Here is a 23,752-nt window from a genome sequence, read left to right on the forward strand (position 1 = left end):
ACCTATATATATATATTTTTTTTCTATTTCATAGAAATGGAAAACAAAATATACAAAAGTCTGTTTTTAAAAGGGTAGTGTAGGGTGGAGAGGAGGATTGAGGCAGATTATAGCAAGAATATTCTGTACTCTGCATTGCTTTTGCTTATTGTATCATTTCAGATTTGAAAGTAACAAGCCTCTCAGGTACTGTTTAAAGTTCCAGTCATTGTCCTTACTTATATAATAAGGTAAACCTGAAGAAGTCTCATGTAAACTTTAGGACGAAGTTCACAAAATGGGGCTTGAGGAAGGAGAGAAAAGCATAATTATCTCTTTATGAGATTTATACAAGATAAGAGGCTACATGAATTGAAAATCATATCTTGTTATTTCTGCAAAATCTGTAGACCTGTTTTATGTCTATTTGCTTTTATATCTAAATCTTGCACCTAAAAATATGTTTCCTGGGGCCGGCCCAGTGGCACAGCGGTTAAGTTCGCATGTTCCACTTAGGCAGCCCGGGGTTCGCTGGTTTGGATCCCAGGTGCGTACATGGCACAACTTGGTAAGCCATGCTATTGTAGGCGTCCCACATATAAAGTAGAGGAAGATGGGCATGGATGTTGGCTCAGGGCCAGTCTTCCTCAGCAAAAAGAGGAGGATTGGCAGCAGTTAGCTCAGGGTTAATCTTCCTCAAAAAAAGAAAAAAAAAGTTTCCTCATTGTCAATTTCTGTTTTTTCTCCTCCCTCAATCAGCATGACTTTGTTCGACGAGAACGGCCACTACGAGTCCTAATTGACCTCATACAGAGGACAAAAGATGCTGTCCGTGATCTAGATAACCTACAGTACCGAAAAATGAAAAAAATCCTTTTCCAAGAGACACGAAATGGACCCTTGAATGAGTCACAGGAGGATGAAGAAGTAGGTTCAATTTATTTTAGCAAGCACTCCAGAGTGCCTACTTTGTGAAAAAGTTCTGGACTGGGCACCATGAAAAACACTTTTGGGGATAAGAAGGTAATGGATGCTGTCTGCCTTAAGAGAAATGCAGAGTTGCAAAAGAGACCTTCATAAAATAACTCTTTGATAAGGCAAAATAGGAAAAATGCTCTAGAGGTATGGCACCATGCTGGGGTCCCCATAGTAGGGAGAAAATGAGTCTGCTGGTGCGGATTAGCAAAGGCCTTACGGAGAACAAGAGGTGGATAGTTTTTGACAGACAGACATAGGACATTTTAGACTTGGGAAAGCTCTGTGCTTTAGGAAGAGAATCCTGGCAACAGAGTGTAAGATGAATTTGAATGGGTAACATTCTAGATAATAGTCCATGTGAGAGGTAAAAAGGGCAGTGTCACTGGGAATGGGGGAAAAGGAACACCTTTCAGAAACACTGTAGAGATAGATTTGATAATACAATCCTTCTCATTAAAAGTGACAGTGATAGATGAGGAAGAATTTAAGGTGACTCTGAGCAGTTGAGCCTCGGTGACTAGAGTATGTCAATACCAAGAACAGAGAAAAAGAACCAAGGAGAAAGAGTCGATTTAGGATGATTTCAGTTTGGTGTCTATTGAGTTTAAGGTCGTGGCAACATATGCTGCTGACATAGTGTACAGATGGAGTTTTCAGAGGAGAGATGACTTCCTGCTTTCTCATTCAAATAACTTAAGGAGGACTGGTTGAGGCAAGGGTAATGACAATTGGGACACCTGAATGGGGATGTTTAGCAGTTGGTTGGGAAATACAATCCACAACATAGGAAAAAGGTCTGGGTAAAGGGTAGTTGTTTGGAGGTCAAGAGCATTAAAATGATAATGAATCAAGGAGTTGAAAGTAGAATGAGAAGAGGGCCCATGCCGTGTATGACAAGGGAGACCCAAGAGGTAAAGGCATCACATATTCTGAGAGAGTACGTAACTTCAAGGAGGGAGCGGCCAATACTGGCAGATGCCACAGAGCGGTCAAGTTAGACAAGGACCACAAACGGTGTTAACTGGGTTTTACAAGTAGGGCATTCTTTTTTTTTTTTTCTTTAATTCAGATAACATTGGTTTATAACATTATATAAATTTCAGGTGTACATCATTATATTTCGATTTCTGTGTAGAGTACATCATGTTCACCACCCAAGTAGGGCATTCTTGATGACCTGAGTAAAAGCAGTTTTACAGGAATAGTTAGGATAGATAGTAGATTACTGTGAGTTGTAGAATAAATAGGAAGTGAGAAAGCAGAGACAGCAAAGGTTGGTTATTTTAAGATTCATAAATTTGGCTAAGAAGGAAAAGTGACCAAGGGCAGTATGTAGAGAGGTACATAAATATGGGGCCGGCCTCTTGGTATTTCTACACAGAGGGGAAGGAGCCAGGACAGAGGAAAGAGGCAGAGTTAAAGAGGGAGGACCTCAGGAAGTGCACAGGACAGGAGCACGAGGATTAGTGCAGGAACAGGCCCTGAGCAAAAGAAGGACTCATCTTCCGCTAAAACTAGATAAAAAGGGGGAGGGAATGAAGAATGAATTTTAGTTCAGCTTTTCAATGTAAAAGAAAACAAAAATTATTTTATCAATAATTATAAAAATGAAATTCAGAAAGCTGAGTTGGACTATAACATCTCTTGACTACAAATAAACATAATCTCCTTTAATTGGGAAAATAAATCTATTAAAAATATAACATATTAGCTAACATTTTAAATTACCCAAATTACCTATATCAGTAATTCTTTATATTGCCATGGCTAAGTAACAATTCATTAAAGTTATAAATGTACAGTATGGGTCTCTGCAAATAGGGTTTATTTGGAGCTAAGTTGCTTAATTATATTATTTAATCTTATATCAAAAGATATCCCACTGTGATGGATAAATTATATGTTCTGATTATTTTACCACTTCTGAAATAGTAGTCTTTGGACTAGTAGTGATGAATACCATTATTATTTAACAGATATATTTAATAAGATTACAGAAGTAAGCATGATTGAATTGCTTGAGGGAGGCAGAATTTAATTACCTGTCCAGGACAGTAGAATTAATATCCCTGCTTAGATATGAAGTTACTCAATAATGACTTGCAAAAGAGCATATTGCTTGTCAAATTTCTGAAAACTCTTCTCACTCTATTTCAGTTTCGAGTGGCCACTGCCATATTTGCAAATATCCGAGAGGTCACCTGTTCAGTAGCCTACTGTCTTTCTCCTGCACCTTGAAGGTCTCTTACAAACCTGGCCTGATTCTGCTTACTGAATAGCAATACGATAATATGATAGTTGCATATGACAGGGGAAAGCCCTGGGATAGCAGCAGTTGGAGCCTTATGACCCATGTCCAGAATGGCCCCTGGGGAAGGCATAGAAGTGAATTTGAGATGTCTGAAAATGGTGGGGAGTAGTGGAGCCACTACATAAAAAGTTTATCTTTGCAGATTTGGCAGAAAAGCAACTTGGCACTGCAAAATTGAGTGTGCTTAATAGCTTAGTCAATGGATTGGTGCTTTATCTCCAGTCATTTTTTTTAACCCGAGCGCCCCATTTTTATAGGACAGTGAACACGGAACCAGCCTGAGCAGGGAAATGGACAGCCTGGGAAGCAACCATTCCATCCCGAGCATGTCTGTGAGCACAGGCAGCCAGAGCAGCAGTGTGAACAGCATGCAGGAGGTCATGGATGAGAGCAGCCCTGAACCTGTCATGATGCACGCTGACGAAAGCCCAGTCAATTCCACCTCCTCTGTTGTGCACAAGAAGGTAGGTTTCCTGGTGTCCTTCACAGCTCTAGGCTGTGTCAGTCACAATGAAGGCAGCTCAGGTCACTTAGCATCCAGATATTTTAGTTACCATTTTACAACTGAAATGTGGGACTAAACCTTGCACTTGATAGTTTCTCTTACAGTAAAAAGATAACGAAGTACTATGCAAGCTATATCTGTGCCTATTTTTTCATCTTCCTCTCTTGTTACTCTGATGTCTTACCACCATCAATAAGTAAAAAATACATAAATCCATAAATCTCCAAGTCAAATAAACCAATAAATTCCTCTTTACACCAGTAACCTTAATACTGTAGACCTTAAAAGCTTCCTGAGTAAAACCCTTTGGATGTGCCCTTTTAGAAGTACGTTCTTTCATGCTTCAACCAGTATGTTTCCTAATGTGTATGCCCAAGATACTATTTGTTTTGTAAACAGTTTCTACTCTTTTCTGTTATTTCTTGGGTTTATTGTTTCTAGTTCTTCTAACACTAACTCTGTCAGCTTAAATATTCTGACTTTTGAATGAATGATTCTGTTTTTTATTTTGACTTTATTGTTGCAGTTAAAGTTCTTCATTTCATACAAGCCTATCATGGTTCATAAGTTGAAATACTTCTTGAAGAATGAAAAAGAATTTTTTTTTTAAAGATTGGCACCTGAGCTAACAACTGTTGCCAATCTTTTTTTTTTCTGCTTTTTCTCCCCAAATCCCTTCAGTACATAGTTGTATATTTTAGTTGTGGATCCTTCTAGTTGTGGCATGTGGGATGCCACTGAACGTGGCCTGACGAGCGGTGCCATGTCCACGCCCAGGATCCAAACCAGCAAACCCTGGGCCACTGAAGTAGAGCACGCGAACTTAACCACTCAGCCACAGGGCTGGCCCCGAAAAAGAATTTTAAAGCTTCTTTCAAAGCAATATCTATAAGTATTTCACAGAATTATCAATAATTCTTTGGAGGAATTCCCAAAAGTATTTTGAGTGACCTTAGGTAAGCAGTCCATAATATGGAATTATAGTGAAGAATCCCTATGTTTTCAACTTATTAGTTATATGCAAGGTGTGTATGTACTTATTTAATAAATGGCAGTGATCACATTATAATTCCAGTGAGACAGCATGTTTAAGGAATTTTTTCACTTAGACTTCTATTGGCTGTGCATTTTTCTTGGGAGGAAAAGGAAGTTGGGTAAGGATGAAGAGCAGGAGAAAATATATTGGTCCCTGGTCATGAACAGTGGAGGGATACACATTTATTTTCTGAACTGATTAACTTATTCATTTATTGAGCTAATATTGTTGGGACCTCTACTATGTACCAGGAACTATGGTAGGCCCTGTGGGTACAGAGGAGATAAAACAGACATCGTGCCTTCATGGAACTTATTATCTGTGGGGGAGATTAAGCAAATAATCACACAAATAACTATATCATGTAATTATGAAACTTACTCTGGGTAAAAGGATTTAATCTAGCAGGAATTAGTAGAAAGCCTCCCCAGTGAAGTGACATTTAAGCTAAAATTTCAGAGACAAGTAAAAGTTAGCTAGGTTGGGTTGAGGGATAGGAGTGAATCAGAAAGCAACAAGTTCAGAGGCCCTGAGACAAAAAGAACTTTGTATGTTCAAGGAAGAAGGGAAAGGTCAGAGTGGTTAGAGATAGGTGAGCTATGTGGACAGTGAATTGAGACCAAAGAGACAGCAAGGACCAGATTATGAGAAAGCCACAGAAGCATTTTGAGGAAAGGAGTAATATCAGACAGATGCAGAAATCTGCTAGGAGTTCAGCATTGCCAGCTGGCCTTCTTTGAACACAGGCAAGTGATCATATATTTGAAGGATAGAAAAGAAGGTTTTGCTGGGCTCTCTTTTTGGAAGGCGCTATCATGGATGCTGACAGATCTGGCACTTTCCTTTCTATTTCCTCTGGGGCTCCATGGGTAGAGGGAGCAAAAGAAGAGGAATTCCATTGGATCTTTTTACTCCAGGACCTCAAATGAGCACCCAGAATTAGAAAAAAGATACTGCTGGCATAATCAACAACAAAGAAGACCCTGGTATTAAACTCATTGAGTGATTTTTGTTGTTGTCGTTTGTTTTCTGTTTTGGGGGGTTTTTTGAGAAAGATTAGCCCTGAGCTAACATCTGCCGCCAATCCTCTTTTTGCTGAGGAAGATTGGTCCTGAGCTAACGTCTGTGCCCATCTTCCTCTAGTTTATATGTGGAATGCCTGCCACAGCATGGCTTGATAAGCAGTGCCTAGGTCCATGCCTGGGATCCAAACTGGCGAACCCCAGGCCGCTGAAGCGGAGCATGTGAACTTAACTGCTACACCACTGGGCCGTCTGCAAACTCATTGGGTGTTTTAATTTTAATTTTGGTGTGCTGGTATAGAGCTGTCTTGTGATAACATGGGCCTTTCAATACTTTTTTCTCGTTGGTGTAATCACTTATGAAGAATAGATATTAATTTATCTTCTGAAATAAAAAGTAGATATATTTGATCCACAAAAAATGTTTGTCAGGAAGAATTTAAGTTATATAATGTATTTCTATTTTATTATGAAATACATAGAGGAAATGTGGTGGAAGAAAATTGAAAAACATTTGTAAATAAAACTGAGTGAGTTAACTTCAAAATATAAGCAGGCTAATCAAAAGACAATATCAACATAGTAGAAAGGCAACCCACAGAATGGGAGAAAATATTTGCAAAGCATATATTGGAGAAGGGATTAATATCCAGAATATATAGTTCAACATCCGCAAATCAATCAACGTGATACACCATATCAACAAACTGAGGAATAAAAACCACATGATCATCTCAATAGAGGCAGAGAAGGCATTTGACAAGATCCAACAGCCGTTTATGATAAAAACTCTGAACAAAATGGGCATAGAAGGAAACTGCCTCAGCATAATAAAGGCCATATATGACAAACCCATAGCCAACATCATACTCAATGGGCAAAAACGGAACGCCATCCCCCTGAAAACAGGAATGAGACAAGGATGCCCTCTATCACCACTCTTATTTAACATAGTACTGGAGGTCCTGGCCAGAGCAATCAGGGAAGAAAAAGGAATAAAAGGAATCCAAATAGGGAGGGAAGAAGTGAAACTCTCGCTGTTTGCAGACGACATGATCTTATATATAGAAAACCCCAAAGAATCCATTGAAAAACTCTTAGAAGTAATCAACAACTACAGCAAAGTTGCAGGGTACAAAATCAATTTGCATAAATCAGTAGCATTTCTATACTCTAATAACGAACTAACAGAAAAAGAACTCAAGAACACAATACCATTCACAATCTCAACAAAAAGAATAAAATACCTCGGGGTAAATTTAACTGAGGAAGTGAAGGACCTGTATAATGAAAATTTCAAGGCCTTTCTGAGAGAATTGGATGATGACATAAGGAGATGGAAAGACATTCCATGTACATGGATTAGAAGAATAAACATAGTTAAAATATCCGTTCTACCTAAAGCAATCTACAGATTCAACGCCATCCCAATCAGAATCCCAGTGACATTCTTTACAGAATTAGAACAAAGAATCCTAAAATTCATATGGGGCAACAAAAGACCCCGAATTTCTAAAGCAATCCTGAGAAAAAAGAACAAAACGGGGGGCATCACAATCCCTGACTTCAAAACATACTACAAAGCTACAGTAATCAAAACAGCATGGTACTGGTACAAAAACAGGTGCACAGATCAATGGAACAGAATTGAAAGCCCAGAAATAAAACCACACATCTATGGACAGCTTATCTTCGACAAAGGAGCTGAGAGCATACAATGGAGAAAAGAAAGTCTTTTCAACAAATGGTGCTGGGAAAACTGGAAAGCCACATGTAAAAGTATGAAAATTGACCATTCTTTTTCACCATTCACCAAAATAAACTCAAAATGGATCAAAGACCTAAAGGTGAGACCTGAAACCATAAGGCTTCTAGAAGAAAACGTAGGCAGTACACTCTTTGACATCAGTATTAAGGGGATCTTTTCGGACACCATGTCTTCTCAGAGAAGGGAAACAATAGAAAGAATAAACAAATGGGACTTCATTAGACTAAAGAGCTTCTTCAAGGCAAATGAAAACAGGATTGAAACAAAAAAACAACCCACTAACTGGGAAAAAATATTTGCAAGTCATATATCTGACAAAGGCTTAATATCCATAATATATAAAGAACTCTCACAACTCAACAACAAAAAATCAAACAACTCAATCAAAAAATGGGCTGGAGACATGAACAAATATTTCTCCAAAGAAGATATACAGATGGCCAATAGGCACATGAAAAGATGCTCATCATCGCTGATCATCAAGGAAATGCAAATCAAAACTACACTAAGATATCACCTTACACCCATTAGAATGACAAAAATATCTAAAACTAATAGTAACAAATGTTGGAGAGGTTGTGGAGAAAAAAGAACCCTCATACACTGCTGGTGGGAATGCAAACTGTGCAGCCACTGTGGAAAACAGTATGGTGATTCCTCAAAAAATTAAAAATAGAATTACCATACAATCCAGCCATCCCACTACTGGGTATTTATCCAAAGAGCTTGAAGTCAGCAATCCCAAAAGTCCTATGTACCCCAATGTTCATTGCAGCATTATTTACAATAGCCAAGACATGGAAGCAACCTAAGTGCCCATCAACAGATGAATGGATAAAGAAGATGTGGTACATATATACAATGGAATACTACTCAGCTGCAAAACAGAACAAAATCATTCCATTTGCAATAACATGGATGGACCTTGAGGGAATTATGTTAAGTGAAATAAGCCAGCTAGAGAAGGAGAATCTGTGTATGACTCCACTCATATGAGGAATTTAAAAATGTGGACTAAGAGAACAGTTTAGTGGATACCAGGGGAAAGGTGGGGTGGGGGGTGGGCACAAAGGGTGAAGTGGTGCACCTACAACACGAATCACAAACATTAGTGTACAACTGAAATTTCACAAGATTTTAACCTATCATTAATTCAATAAAAAATAATTAAATAATTAAATAATTAAAAATAAAATGATGTGAAAAGTTAAAAAAAAAACAAAATATCCGGACTATATAGAAAACTCCTAAAACTCAACAACACGACCCCATGGCCTAGTGGTTAAGTTTGGCACGCTGTGCTTCAGCGGCCTGGATTTAGTTCCTGTGCGTGGACCTACACCATTTGTCAGCAGCCGTGCTATAGTGGTGACCCACATACAAAATAGAGAAAGATTGGCACAAACGTTAGCTCAGGGCGCATCTCCCTCAAGCAAAAAAAATTAAAAGGGGAAGATTGGCAGCAGATGTTAACTCAGGGCAAATCTTCCTCAGCAAAAAAAAAAAAAAAAGAAAGAAAGAAAAAATACACAACATATTTTAAAAAAAAATTTCAACCGAAAAAAAAAAAAAAACAAATCAAAAATGAGCAAAGGACTCAAATAGACATTTCTCCAAAGAAGATATACAAATGGTCAATAACACATGAAAAGATGCTCAACATTACTAATCATTAGGGAAATGCAAATCAAAATTACAATGAGAGACCACCTCATACCCACTAGGATGGCTACTATCAAAAAAACAGAAATTAATGTGTTGGAGAGTATGTGGAGAAATTGGAACTCTTGTGCACTGTTGGTGGGAATGTAAAATGGTACAGCTGCTGTGGAAAATAATATGGCGGTAAAAAAATTAAAAATAGAATCCATAGGATGCAGCAATTCCACTTCTGGGTAAATATCCAATAGAATTGAAAGCAGGATCTCAAAGAGATATTTGTATACTCTTGTTCATAGCAGCATTATTTACAGTAGCTAAAACATGGAAGCAACTGAAGTATCCATCAATGGATGAATGGTTACGCAAAGTGTGGTGTATGTATACAATGGAACGTTATTCGGCCTTAAAAAGGAAGGAAATGCTGACACATGCTATAACATGGATGAAGCATTAGAACATTGTTAGGTGAAGTATGCCAGTCACAAAGAAGACAAGTACTGTGTGATTCTATGCCTTTGAGGTAAAGTAGTCAAAATCATAGAGACAGAAAGTAGAATGGTGGTTGCCAGGGACTCGGGGAGGGGAGAAATGGGAAGTTGTTTAATGGGTATAGAGTTTCCGTTTTCTAAGATGAAGAAAGTTATGGGGATGGATGGTGGTGATGGTGACGCACATTATAAATGTATTTAATAGCACTGAATTGTGCACTTAAAAATGGTTAAGATGGGAAATTTATGTGTATTTTACCACAGTAAGAAAAGGGGGAAAAATACAAGCAGGCTAGAAAAACAGGATATATTATAGATGAAAACTTAATGGTAAATATGGTATCTCTTCATGAAACCCATTTAGTCCTATGCATGAGTTTAAAATTATGTTATGATGGGGCCAGCCTGGTGGCGCAGCGGTTAAGTTCACACGTTCCACTTCTCGGTGGCCCGGGGTTCGCTGGTTCAGATCCCGGGTGCGGACATGGCACCGCTTGTCAAGCCTGCTGTGGTAGGCGTCCCACATATAAAGTAGAGGAAGACGGGCACAGATGTTAGCTCAGGGCCAGTCTTCCTCAGCAACAAGGGGAGGATTGGCAGTAGTTAGCTCAGGGCTAATCTTCCTCAAAAAATAAATAAATAAATAAAATTATACTATCTTTAAGCACAATAGAAATTAAAAAATTATTCAGAAAGTTTATATTTATTGGTTTACTTGAATTCCTAAGTTTTTCACTTGGGAACATAAATGAAACATGATTTTAAATTCTGAATAGAAAATTTTGTGTAGTGAGCTATAGGAATGAGGAAAGTCATTTATACTTCCGCCTACCACTGTTAGTTTTCTTTTACTTTGGACAAGCCACAAACCTCTCTGGGCCTCAGTTTCTCTATGTGCAAAATTAGGAGTTGTTCTGTATGATTTCACAGGTCCCTTCCAGCTCTAAAATTCTGTGTTTCTATTCCTATAATCTTTGAAGAAGCAAATCTCTAATGTGACTTTCAAGCTGTTTTGTAAAGAGGCGCCTCAGGAGCCAAGCCTCATTCACACCTCACCCCACACAAGGTCTGCTTTTATCTCTGGCATTATATATTTGGCTTCATTAATATATTAGGAATATATGACTTACGATTTCACTTGAAAAGGGCTTTTTTTCCAAAAGCGACTGCCCTGATCAGTCCCTTCTCCATGCAGATGAGATGGTAGCTCTGTTACATTGCATGTAGGTACAGGTGACATTTATATTGTAGGTTGGATTCACCAGGAAGCAGAGTTATGGTGGTTTAGCACAGCAGGGGTTTTTTTATTAGGAAGGTCCTTTGGGGTCAACAATTGTAGAAGGGAAGAGAAGGAAGCAGCCTTGGGCAGAGGGCAAAGTTGAACTGAGATGCAGGCCCAACAGCAGCATCAACCAACCCCCTAGGGAGCTCTGGAGCTAAAATGATTCGTCACAGTTATCCAGACTGAGCCAAAATGGCCAGGCCTTGACACTCCCACCTAGATCCATCTTTGAATATGAGCAGCCTGGGAAGGTATGAACTTGGGCAAGACTGCTCTCTCTAGCTGAGAACTGATAGCCAAAGACGATTGCCAGCAGCGTGGCCTTCCTTAAGGGCGTTCTGGGTGATGCATATCTAAGTCTGTCATAATTTGTGATCAATAAGATTATTTTATAAAGAAAGCAATCAATGTTTTATGAGAAATTTGCCAGTTTTGCATGAGTTCATGTCCAGAATCCTAGAAAAGCCTATATATCACTAAATTATATTATAAACAATGTTCTACCCATTATTTCATTATCCTGTTTTATTTTCTTTTTAATACTTGTCACTATCTAAAATTATATTATGTATTAATTTGTTTATCTATTATTTCATGAGTAGAAGGTAAATTTTATTAGTGCAAAAACAACCTGCTTTGTTCCACACTGTATCTCAACACTAGAACAGTGCCTGGCACAGTACAGGCACTCAGTAAATAATTATGGAATGAATGTATGAACACATAAACAAAACACAGGGAATGGATTACCAGATGCCAAACATTGTGCTATTTTGGTTCATTGAACATAATGGATTAAAAGGATTAAATAATCTTAAGTATTATCCTTATGGTTTAAAGACTTAAATGAATAGAGTTTCTCTAATAATAATACTCTAGACAATAGAATCATGTTTAATAAATACCAAACTATATGAATAAGGGTGGGGAATTTTTTGTCCCCTTTGGTTGTTACAGTCAAGCAGGCATCCTAAATTAGTCAAATCATAGATATGAAACAGATTACCATTTTACATTGGAAGTAAACTCACTTTTAAAGGCCAAGTGTAACTAGTAAGAGCGTGATTTGTGATTAACTGCTCTGCCTCCAGAATAAAGATGCCCTGATTTTAGCAGGACAGTTCTATCACAGATCAAGCCCCAAAAATGTAAAGTGGGACTCTGAAAATGTTCCCTTGGACGTCAGAATTTCGGGTTACTTCTTTCTCTCCAGTCTTTGCCTCTACTCTGGTCTTTCACAGGCCCTGAAGGGATCCTAATCTAATCTTCCTTTTGAGCAAGAACGATTTCATAAGTCTAAAAGTGTGTTCTGACAAAATAAACTTGAAGCACTTCTTTCATTTCCCCTTGCTAGTATTTGCCACATTGCCTTTTCCAATAACAAGAACATCACCATATCTCTAGACTGGTAGCTCCTCAAGGACGTCTCTCTTCACCTACCACCTAGTACGGTGTCTGTTGCATAGTAAGCACTCAATGTTTTGTGAACTAAAATGAAGGTGAGCTTTTATAGGACAGAACTTTATACCTCACTTCTTGGTTATTCACAAGTGACTCCAGGGCAAACTTTTAATCCAGTTTAGTGTTCATGCTATCACTTGGCCTGCTTCTGAGCCTCTACCCTACTCTTCGAAATCATCATGTATAGAGCAGTAGCAAACAGGTTTTAATATGGTCCTAAACAACAAAGTCTGTTTTTCAAATTTGTCAATTAAAAGGTATACTTTTATTTTGTTAAAGTTGAAAATCAATTATCTTTGCCTGCTACTGCCTAAGGTTTACTATAGATCATAAGACTAAATGTATTTGTTCATTAATTAATTTATTTTAGTTATGCCTAATGAACTCTAGTCATCATGGTCCCCTTATAAAGATTGTTTTAAAAAATGATTCTCTCCTAACTCCTAAAGCTTTATTTGGTCCTTCCTATTAGTCAATGTTCTTTTTTTTTTTTTCCTTCTTTAAAAAAAGAACAGCTTTCACCGTTTTCGTGGGAGAAAAAAAAGATATGTCCTTGAGGGTATAGGATGTTCTAGTTTAATTTTCACTTGCTTCAGTGGCCTTTCCTATTATTTTTGCTGAAGAGTGGGGTGGGTTCTTTGACTCTTCAGCTCACATTTGGCAAAGTAAAAGTAAATTAACATATGGAGGTAATGTTTCTTAAACAGAGCAGTCATACAAACCACCTCTTTATAGTAACATCTTTATCCTCTGCTTTCTGCTAGTCATTTTTTTCTCCCTAATAGCTATCTATCCATGTTAAGATAGTCTTTTCTATCTTTTTCTCCCCTGCCCCTAGCCCCAGCTTTTGATAGCTACACCTGCTTAGGCAATAATTTAATAATTTTGAAATGAATAAACAAGAGAGAGATGGTAGGTTTACTGATAACTTCTCCACAGTGTGAAAAGTGTGGGAGTCTGTAAAAAAGGCTTCTTGTCACTAGATAAAAGCCATTTTTAGATTACCTACTTCAACCCATGTAAAGGTGTGCTTGTGTGTGTGTCACTATTTTATGAATTTCTTAGAGTACAGAGTGGCAGGTTTTTATGAAATACAAATTTGAATTCTGTTAAATAATATAAGAGAAAATGTCGTTTTCTCCAAGTCTCCTCGGACCTATATTCTTGAGCTTATTTATTCAGCAAACGTTTACTGAATGCCTACTAAGTCTCAAGCATTATACTGGGTGCTAGGGAGACTGAGATTTTTCAAACCATACCTACTTTGCCTTCAAAACGCTCACAATCTCATGCACAGACAGACAAGGAAGTATGGTGAGTAGCATGATCAAGGTATACTCAAACATATCAGAGTCCAGGGTTAATTCCAAGTTAATCTAGAAACTCTAAACAAGTGACTACACCATGAATCTTCATTTCAGAAGCATCAGTAGTCACACTTAAGGAAAAACTTCTAAATAAAAGTCAAGCCCCTCGTCTAGGGTAAACTGCAAATGTGCTTCATGCTTCACATACTTCACTATATTGTATATAATTTTAATTCTTTTTACTAAAGATTTTGAACACACATTACGACAGCTTTTTTTTTTTTTTAAAGATTTTATTTTTTCATTTTTCTCCCCAAAGCCCCCCGGTACATAGTTGTGTATTCTTCGTTGTGGGTTCTTCTAGTTGTGGTATGTGGGACGCTGCCTCAGCGTGGTCCGACGAGCAGTGCCATGTCCGCGCCCAGGATTCGAACTAAGGAAACACTGGGCCGCCTGCAGCGGAGCGCGTGAACTTAACCACTCGGCCACGGGGCCAGCCCCGACAGCTTTTTTTTAATCTGAAGAAATTTTATTTTTTATGATGAAAGAACATAAATTTACAAGGTTAACATAGATTTACTTAAAACTGGTTCCCAATCATATTGGTGTTTCAAAGAGCTATTTTTTTGTTCCTGGATAATAATGTTTTAAAGATAAATTATAAACAAGCCATGTATTTTGTATTGGTAAAGTAGAACATGATATTTGTTCTTAATCTTCTAAAATCGTTCTTCAATATCAAAGACAGTATTGGCCCTCTCATCATTATTTGTAAAAATAATCTGCACTGGTGCCTAACTGCATAAAATAGCAAATTGACCCTTTTTGTTATATAATCTTAAATGTGTTCAGTTCAGAAACTCTGGGAGCCAGGTATAGTCATTTTCAAAGGGACTGCTACTTGAAGGAGCAATATAACCAACAGATAATATAGACAGCAAAGCTGATAGTTTAATTTGTTCTTACTTGCTTCTCAAGTCACATTCCTCTTATTTTAAAATTGCTTCATTATTTGTCTTCAATTTCAAGTTGCACTTGAAGTGGATAACCAGTGTTAGTCTAAAATTTTGCCCCATTTTGTGGTCTCTTGCATAATATTTGAAGACTTTTAGTATTGGTGATCTCTATTATGAAGCTGCTATGGAAAACTAAGAATTCTTTTATAACACGAAAAAATATTTTAGAGTGAAGCAAAGAATTATACTGTTAGCATTATTTATTATATTTAGAGTAGATTAAAATTTTGGACCTATTCTTCAGACTAACTTCTAAAATTGCATTATCTTTTAAATATACCTTAGTGGGTTATTTAATTGGCTGTGTGTTAACTAAAATCATTATGATTTCTGGTTTTAATTTTTCTGGTGTCTTCCAATATCCTTGAATTTAAAAACTTAGCAAATATAATTTGACTTTTAATTTGATAAGCAGGGTCCTGACCCACAAATGCTAATATTTATCTGAGAGAAAACAAACTAATATTAAAATTATACATATTTGTACATGAAAATATTTTGTTTTATTCTGTTATATGAACAGTGTGGATTCTAGTGTCACTGGTTATCTTTGTAAATCAAGTTACTACAATTTGAAACTTAACTGCTGCCACATCATTTGAGATCTCCCTCTCGGTCAATGCACTTAATTGTTAGCTAACTAATACTCACCAAAACTACAACTTGTTAAAGCCTCCTGCAAAACCACAGGCCTCTACCTAGTCCATCTCTTCTGATTACTGGCCTTTTGAAGCTTCTTGCTTTTCTGGAACTGTAATATTAAGTAAGATCAATTGGAGATAAATGTAATTTATTAATAAATATTCATCAGCGTGAATGGTAGCAGATCCCAGTACCTTCCTCCCTAGAACCTTAAACCTAATGTATAGATCCAGTCCCACACCTAATCTCTCTCTGCCCTGTGAAATAAGATTTTAGATTTCCCAGGAATTAATGTAGAAAATTTTAAGTTAATCTATCAAGTACTTTTTATGAATTTCAAAAATGTGGCTTGAGATGCATTTTTAACCTACAGCACTATCTGATAGAACTTTCTGCAGTGACAGAAATGATCTATATCTGTACTGTTCAATATGGTAGCCATAGTTAGTGGCTACCTTGAAACATAGCTGCTGTGACGTAGGAACTGAATTTTACATTTTATTTAGTTTAAATATCCATGTGGCTAGTGGCTATCTTATTAGACAGCACAGCAGTAGAACATCCCTTGAATTTGACGTATATGCCCTCAATGGCGTTAAAGGTCCTTTCATTATTTGAAAACAAGATAGAACACAATAGAGTAAACTGGAAAACCTCTCTAAATATAGATGTAGTGGTAGAAACCTTCCCAACATCTGCAGCATTCTAAATTTATAAAAGGAAAAAAAAATTAGCCATGATAAATTTAATCATGGCTCTTGGCTTTTACATAAAAACCTGGATGTGAGATTTAATTTCCCTAAAGGAATATATGTGTTTTGACTTTTCAAAATTTTAGACTATATAATAAAATTTTATATTTTTTAAGCCTCTTTAATTTTGTTTTCTGATGAAGGAAAGAGCAATTATAAAAAAATATCAAATAGTCATGGACAAAATGCAAAACTGACTTCACACAAATGGTTTCTCCTAAAACCCTAAGGCAATAAGACAATTAATTTTTCCTTCCCTGTCCTGAATATGTACTATTTAAAAATCCCCCATAGTTGTACATGTTTTTGAGCTATTAATTATTATAGTATCTTTTTTTCTGAAGGGTTTAGAGCTACTTACTGACTGACCACTCCATCTTTTATAGAGAGAAGCATCACCCTTTGAAAGCATTTTCCCCTTTAAAAGTCATTTCAATTGCATTTGAGAAACATCCATTATTATCCTTCCAGGGAATGTTATTTTTCACTGGGCATTACAATAAGATTAATCATCTTTGCCTATCAAGAAGCACAGACTTGATTAAATCAGTCAAGGGCATTAAATTCCAGCTCTACTCACTCTGGTAACCATACTGAGACTGAGTTGAGGAAGAATTTGTGAAAGTATCATTTGGTTAAAATTGTATGCCTGTCTCTTTAAATCTAAAAAAAATCCTTTCAGAAGCTGTAGAGAGAAGGTGCTAGAACTGTGTACGATCATGACTGGAAAGCAGGATCCCTCAGTGACTGCCGACTCTTCCCAGCACAAGATAAAGAGGCAGTTCAGCACAAGCCTACACTGGTTCTAGGCAGAACGATGATCCTACCGAACAGATCTCAAATAAAATTAAATTGAGAAAGCAGATCTTTCAAGGGAATGAGGCGGAGGCTCGCTTTTATGTTAAAAGCAACCAGCATCTTCCTTGCTAGACATGGACATGACATTTTTAAAGGAATTATTTGGTTACAGCGTTTTAAGCAAACTGTTCTAAGGAGTCTGTACATTGCATTGTTTTTTCTATTCTTTTTTTCTTTTGCATATATGTAATTCTGGAGGTAAAGAAAAAGCCTGCCAGGGATTCAGAAGGCATCCCACTAGCGATCAGCTGACATTCCTAACTGAAGGCTGCAATGTGTTGCTTATTCATTTTGTACCGTGGGAGCTGCGGGGACTAGCAGAGAGCTAAACTATGCATTTCAAACAGCAGTGCTTGTGCAGAAAGAGGGGTGAGAGAGAGGCAGCCGGCGAGGAAAGAGCACAGCTGGACTTTCTCCTTGTTTTTATCCATTTCTGCAGGATCATGTATTCATAAGGGATGAGGCGGGCCACGGCGATCCCAGGCCTGAGCCGCGGCCTACCCAGTCAGTTCAGAGCCAGGCCCTCCACTACCGGAACAGAGAGCGCTTTGCCACGATCAAATCAGCATCTTTGGTAAGCAAACACCCCTCTACCCACCTTCCCTTCCTTCCCCTCCTCCCCATCTGGCAGCCTCTCGCCCTCCCTGAGCCTCTCTCGGCTTCATGGATGGGAGGAAAGGAGTCAAGAATGTTTTCTCCCTCCTAATAATTTTATTCATTTTAGAAAAAAATCTGTTGGCATAGCAACCTGATCTCAGATATTTAAGCATTGTCTACAGCATGGGGAAAAAAACCTTTGTGTGTGTGTGTGTGTGTGTGTGTGTATTTATATATGCTGTATGTGCAAAATAAAAGGCCTTTGAGATGAAGTTACTAACCTATCCAATTTTTAAAAGCTATTTGTCTTTTCATTGAAATAATAATGCTAAAAAATTATTTTAAAGGTATTCGATGTATGTGCATGCAGAGTACTATGCTTCTTTTTGTATAGATGCATGTGTGTCTGTAATGTGTACACACACCTCAAAAGACAAAACAATTTTTTAAATATATAGTTGCTGGCTGATGTATATAATTGTAGAAAATAAGATACTTGCTTCCCAGGGACGGATTGCTGGTTCGTTCTGGTTCATTCATTTATTTATTGCAACAATGGTAGTGGCTGCACTTCCCTATTTAACCCCTGAAGAATTTCCTGGCACCAGTAAAGCAAGAAGGGCTTTGTGGGAGAGGAAGGGGATGGTTGTGGAAGAAAAGATACTGTAGGATCCTTCAGCATTTTTACTATTGCAAATGTGATTGCTGGATGCCCTTGTAGTAGCAAAAGGGGTGTGTGCTGGAAGAGTTAGTTTTCATGCCTCCTCCCCTTGGCCCCCCACACGTGCGCGTGCGCGTTCACACACTCACACACACACACACACACACACTCACACTCACATTGTTTCATCCTTGGCACTCTAAACTCTCTTTAATCTTTTGCTTCTGAATCTCACTTCTCAGCCAAAAAATTCTTGAAATATTAGTCGTTTTGCCCAATTGATGTTAGAGGTCACATGGGCAGGAGGAGTTAGTGTACATTGCCTGGCTATTACATTTAGAACCTATGATGACATCATCTGAAGCCGACCCAGAAATGATTCTTTTTCTTGTCCTATTTTTTAAACCTGATTTCCACTTTTATTTCTCAAGTCTTTTAAAGGCTTCGATTATCTTTGGAATTGATAATGGATTATAATTTTTAAAAACCCAAATGTAAGGAAAATGGAAGTTAAAGCACCTACATATTGCTATGCCTGCTGCTGTCTAAAAGCAAGCAATTTAATTTAGACTTCTTATAAATAAGCCTACCTTTAAGTTCTTTTGTATAGAAGTTTCTTGTAATCTCTTTAATGGGCAGTTTTTCGTTTTAAATGAATGCTACACTGTGTAATGGAGATCTTAAAGTGTCTACTGTGTATTTGGTAAGGATTCTGAAGCAACTAAAAAACATGCTTTTCAGTCTAAATAAAGCATCATGAAATTATTAAATATCTTTATGCCATGATATCTGACAAAAGAAGAAATACAGAATTTATGGAATATTACTACTTACCACTGACTCTTGTGAGACTGCACATTTACCCAGACCTGTTCATGGTGAAAAGAGAGGAGAAATGAACAACAACTGAGAATCAGAGCACCATAAGCAGGTTTTGAATGTGAAGCAGACGTTATACCAAGTGGATTTTCCCCCTCTGGGACGGCTTCTCTTCTTTTCTCACTTGCCACACCCTCATTCCCACATCATATATTCATGACCTCTCCTACCTCCCAGTAAGATGTTACTACTGCCATGCCAGAGTGATCTCACGCTCGCATTTGTGAACTCACCCAGGGCTACTCTGTGTGCGTATCAGCCATCACAGTCTCCCTTCCTGTGGATGATGAAAGCTGCTTCCCTACTAGGCCACCTCAGGGCTATGGGCAAAATAGCCCCAGGAAGCCCTTTGACTCCTACAGGCTTCGTGGAGCCCATCCAGAGAACAGCTGAGATCAGTCTCTCTGATGGACATTGATTTGCTACAAGGCCCCTGCCCCTATATTAAGTTAAAAACAGAGTAGCTGATAAGCTGTTGCTGTAGCCACAAAATAAGCTGTTTTAGTGGAAAACCTCTCCAAATGTAATCCTTTGGGATTCACGGTGAGATTGATGGAAGTTTATCAGAGTTCAGTGGTATTTGTATCTAGAGGTTTTTAGGGACACAAAAATGGAAGGGAGAAGTGGCATGATGTTGTATGGTTCTCTGTCCCATTTGGACGATCTAACTATTGGTATGGATATTTTAATGTATGTTATTAAGCACAACAGTTCTGCTACCCAAAGACTAATTCTAATAGGAATATATAAATCAGGACACAAATATCAAAAAGAAATATCTAATTTTTAAAATATTTCATGAATCTTATTTTAAATGAAAAGGATTAAAATTACTTAAATGACATAAAAGTAAGAGCACAATCATGGGAAAATGAAGGTCCGGTATAATGAATATTCAAGTTTTCATTGAAACATCTCTTCACTTCTCATAGTTGTTGGCAAAACTATATTGATTTATTTATTTTGGTTTTACTCTTTCTTTAAAATCTTATAGCAGAAGTGCTAACAAGCCATAGAGTGATCTAAAAGTGAACAGCAAAAATAAAAAGAAGAATTTAGAAATTCATTTTTCAATTATTAGATAAATAAGTGATGAGTGTATATTTTAAATAGACTTGCAAACTGACAAAAAAAATTACGGTTCCTCAAATTTGTTTTATCAGCCTACCCCTTCTACATAAGCCTGAAAGAGACCTAGCTCTGTGATTTTTCCCCTTAGCTTTTCTTTCTACATTGTGCTTTCTAGTAGGGTTATTGACAAGTGTATGAAGCCTGTGGGTTTACAGGCTTTTACTGCTAGATGTTTTTCTATTTTGGCTCCTTAAAACTGAGATTTTTGTGTTATTATGCACTGCTGCACAATTGCATTTGTAACAAAGGAAAAGCAAGGACTGCAAACCTTGATACTAGAGGAAACCCTGAGGAAACTTTAGAATTATCTATTTTTTTTATTATAATCATTTAAGGGCAGAGATTATTGACCTTATTTTGAAGAATTAGGAAAACGAAGGGCATTTCCTGGAATCTTTTTTATTTTATCCTTTCTTCTGTTAAGAAAGTTCATGTTGGTCGAATTCGTCCTCTGGAGAAAGGAGTTGTTTTTATACTTCTTCAGAATTACTCCTCTGACTTCTTGGGCCTTAGAGATGTGCCTTCCTTGAGTTTTTATTGTTGATGAATGGAGATCCTAATGTTTTTATTAAATTAGTGGCCCATAACAGTGTTTTCGGCTGTTGTTACACCTGATGTCATGTCTTCTTAAAATTTCATAATATCCTGGGTCACTGGCAGTTCCCATAGTAGATGTTAATATAAAGAGCGCCAAACTCATATCGATCAGATAATTTAGCTTTTGGCCTTATGAAGGAATTCTCACTGAGATGCAGTGGTCTTACCACACAAATGAATTTACATTAGAATACACATTACGGAGAGGGGCATATAACTCTTAGTTTCTAATCTCCAGGGAAGCATGTAGGAGAAAATCATTATTGTTCTATCCATGCAAATATAGATTCTTTTACTTTGGTTTTACCCTATTCAGTAGAAAAATCTCATATAAAAATGGAGTCTTCATTTGGATTTTAAAAAATGCAACCTAATTAGTCAGCTACTTGTGAAATTGGGTACCTGCATGAGTTTGATAGACAAGCATAAAAATATTAGAGCCTCAGCAGTAAATGTTACTGTTTCACCTCCTATGAGCCCGGCTGTTCTGTATCTAAATGCTTGAAAATGTATTCTCTTCCTAGATAGTGTGTGTATCAGAGGATGCTTATCAAAATATTGTTTTTCCTTTTTCTTGGCTTCTGAATCTCACTGAGATCATTGCTGATACCACTTTTCACCTGTGCTGCCCAATCTATATGCCCAGCCCTCATGACCAAAGTCTCCCAATAAACATGTGTTGAATGAGTGAATGAACAAATGAATGAATGACACCTCTTCCAGTCCTGCTGTCACATGAGAATTTGGATTTATAAGTGTGCGTTTCAAAGTTCATGTCGGTTTTTCTGTATAAAGCAGAATTACCTGTTGTCAGTTATTACTTTTAGTATGAACTTAAAATATTTTTTTCCTAGGTGTTCTAAACTGTGGAATGTCAAATTTCTGGTGCCAAAATGTGACTCACTGTATTCTTTTTAATTGCTGTAAATTTCATTTGTTCTAAGTGCTGAGGTGGCCAGTTTTATCATGCACGTTATTTTGATTCTTACACACAATTAATCCTGTAAGTTGGCTTTGATCTCTTAAGAGGGTAACATTATCAGCCACCATGCTCCTCTTTTATGTTCAGTAAGTTGCTTATTAGCCTTCTAGTGCAGTGTTCTGTACTTGGTAGGCATGTAGTACACTTTGGATGAAATGGTTTGTTTTAGGGCTAATTTTGTTGGAATTAAATAGGGTGGGATGGAATGGTTGTAGAAACTTTCTCAAAAAAGTTCAGTCCTCCTTTATGGTTCTTTATTTTTTATATATTTTTCAAGGTATATGAAATAGTTAATTCAGATTCAGAAATTATGCATAGTTATTTTGTAATCCACAATCTGGATGCAAGTACAGTTTTACAGTTAAACTTGCCCTTTCTCTTGGATGCACTTCTTCTCATCTATGTCCCCATCACCAGAAATGCTTAGTGGAGGGAAAAAGAGACATGTTACTCAGAGCCTGTCAGGAAAAGGAAGGAAACCAACATATATTGAACATTTCCTATGTGTCAGACACCTTGCTGGACACAAGTGTTATCTCATCAGCGATCTCATCATAGCAGTAGTTCCTCTTTACATATGAAGAAACTGAGAGACTTCAAGAGGTGAAGTAGTTTGCCCAAGGTCAGTTGTATGATAAGGGATGGAATGAGATTTATCTCCAAGTAACCTACTGGGTATGGCAAAGTGAAACTGCCCACTTTCAGTTGATCACATTTTTGAGACTACCATTGTGAAAACTACAGTCACTACATTTCTATAACTTTCTCTCATTTTTAGACTTATTCGATTTATAACTTAGACATACCACTCTCTTCGGCTTTGAATTTTTTAGGTGTTGATTCCCTCCATTAATTCTTAACAGAAAGTTTTATTCTTTTTGGCCTTGATTATGTGAATTTCCTCAGGCATTTCAAGAATCATAGGACCTTGGTTCAAATCCCAGGCTTTATAAAAATTAAAAAGGTAAATTACATGTGAAAGTACATTGTAAACCATAAAGGATGATAAACTTATGAGCTATTTTTTTATTCTATTGACCAAATGGTGTATCTGTAAGATACAGAGTATGAACTTAAAACACACAGGCATACATAACTGTAGATAACATATTTTTTATATATTTCATGTTAGACTTCACAAATGAAACATCTGGTTATACTTTCATTTAAATTCATCTGTCTGGCTCGAGCATGGAATTATAAAACTATCTCTATATATTCCTCGAAAGACAATTACTTTGAAACTTAGAAAGTTTAGGTGTACAAATGGAAGGTGATATTAGGAGCTTAAGAAGGTGATTATCCCAATTATGGGAAGCATTTAAAAGCCAAGTGTCTCTCCTGGAATTCAGTGATGTACAATGACAGCGTGTTGAGCTTTGTAATTTGTCTTTGCTACATACTTGTATGATCTGGTATGCAGTAAGACCACCTTCCTCACAGGGACTCACCCGCCAATTAGGATGGAAAATGTTCTTGACACAACTCATTAGCGTTTTATCTTCAGGCCGCTTGGTTTAGGGAAATTGCCATCCTGAGAATATTTTATTGACCACAAGCCTGTCAAACATTCCACTAGCAAGTTTTAAATGTGTCATGATAGCTTCTGAGTGTGCCGTGCCTCAGCTTTGGGAATCTGATTAAAGAAGGAATACCAAAATAAGAAAAAATAAGTATATGAGTAAAACATATCTCACACTCATTACCCTGGAACAGACACTTGACTGCCATGTTTGTCTGAAAAACAAGTGAGTTCAGAAAGGAATAAATGGTATCCTTTCTGTTGATTCAAATTGTTTTTCCCCCCACAATGAACTTTAGGAAGGCACAGCATGAGA

General features: G+C 37.2%; 1 protein-coding gene and 1 long non-coding RNA gene across 11 annotated transcripts in view; one reads left to right on the forward strand and one right to left on the reverse strand.

Moving 5' to 3' along the window:
* Positions 1–19,500, reverse strand: part of LOC139084725 (uncharacterized) — a 35,260-nt gene extending 15,760 nt beyond the window's left edge. Inside the window, exons 1-3 of one of the 2 annotated variants that reach the window (XR_011542382.1) lie at positions 19,438–19,470; positions 19,160–19,194; positions 14,196–14,317 (exon numbers count right to left, since the gene is read on the reverse strand). This is a non-coding gene — a long non-coding RNA (uncharacterized lncRNA). Of the gene's footprint in view, positions 1–14,195; positions 14,318–19,159; positions 19,195–19,437 lie in introns of those variants that run through there. The other variant, XR_011542383.1, reaches the window with a different exon arrangement.
* Positions 1–23,752, forward strand: part of TAOK3 (TAO kinase 3) — a 169,194-nt gene that overhangs the window by 119,740 nt on the left and 25,702 nt on the right. For all 9 annotated transcript variants that reach the window (XM_008533195.2, XM_070628809.1, XM_070628802.1 and 6 more), the window contains 3 exons: positions 739–906; positions 3,526–3,732; positions 17,507–17,641. In XM_008533195.2, coding sequence (XP_008531417.2) covers positions 739–906; positions 3,526–3,732; positions 17,507–17,641 — 510 coding nt within the window. The remainder of the gene's footprint in view (positions 1–738; positions 907–3,525; positions 3,733–17,506; positions 17,642–23,752) is intronic.

The sequence above is a fragment of the Equus przewalskii genome, chromosome 7, assembly GCF_037783145.1.
Source record: "Equus przewalskii isolate Varuska chromosome 7, EquPr2, whole genome shotgun sequence".
Classification (NCBI taxonomy): domain Eukaryota; kingdom Metazoa; phylum Chordata; class Mammalia; order Perissodactyla; family Equidae; genus Equus; species Equus przewalskii.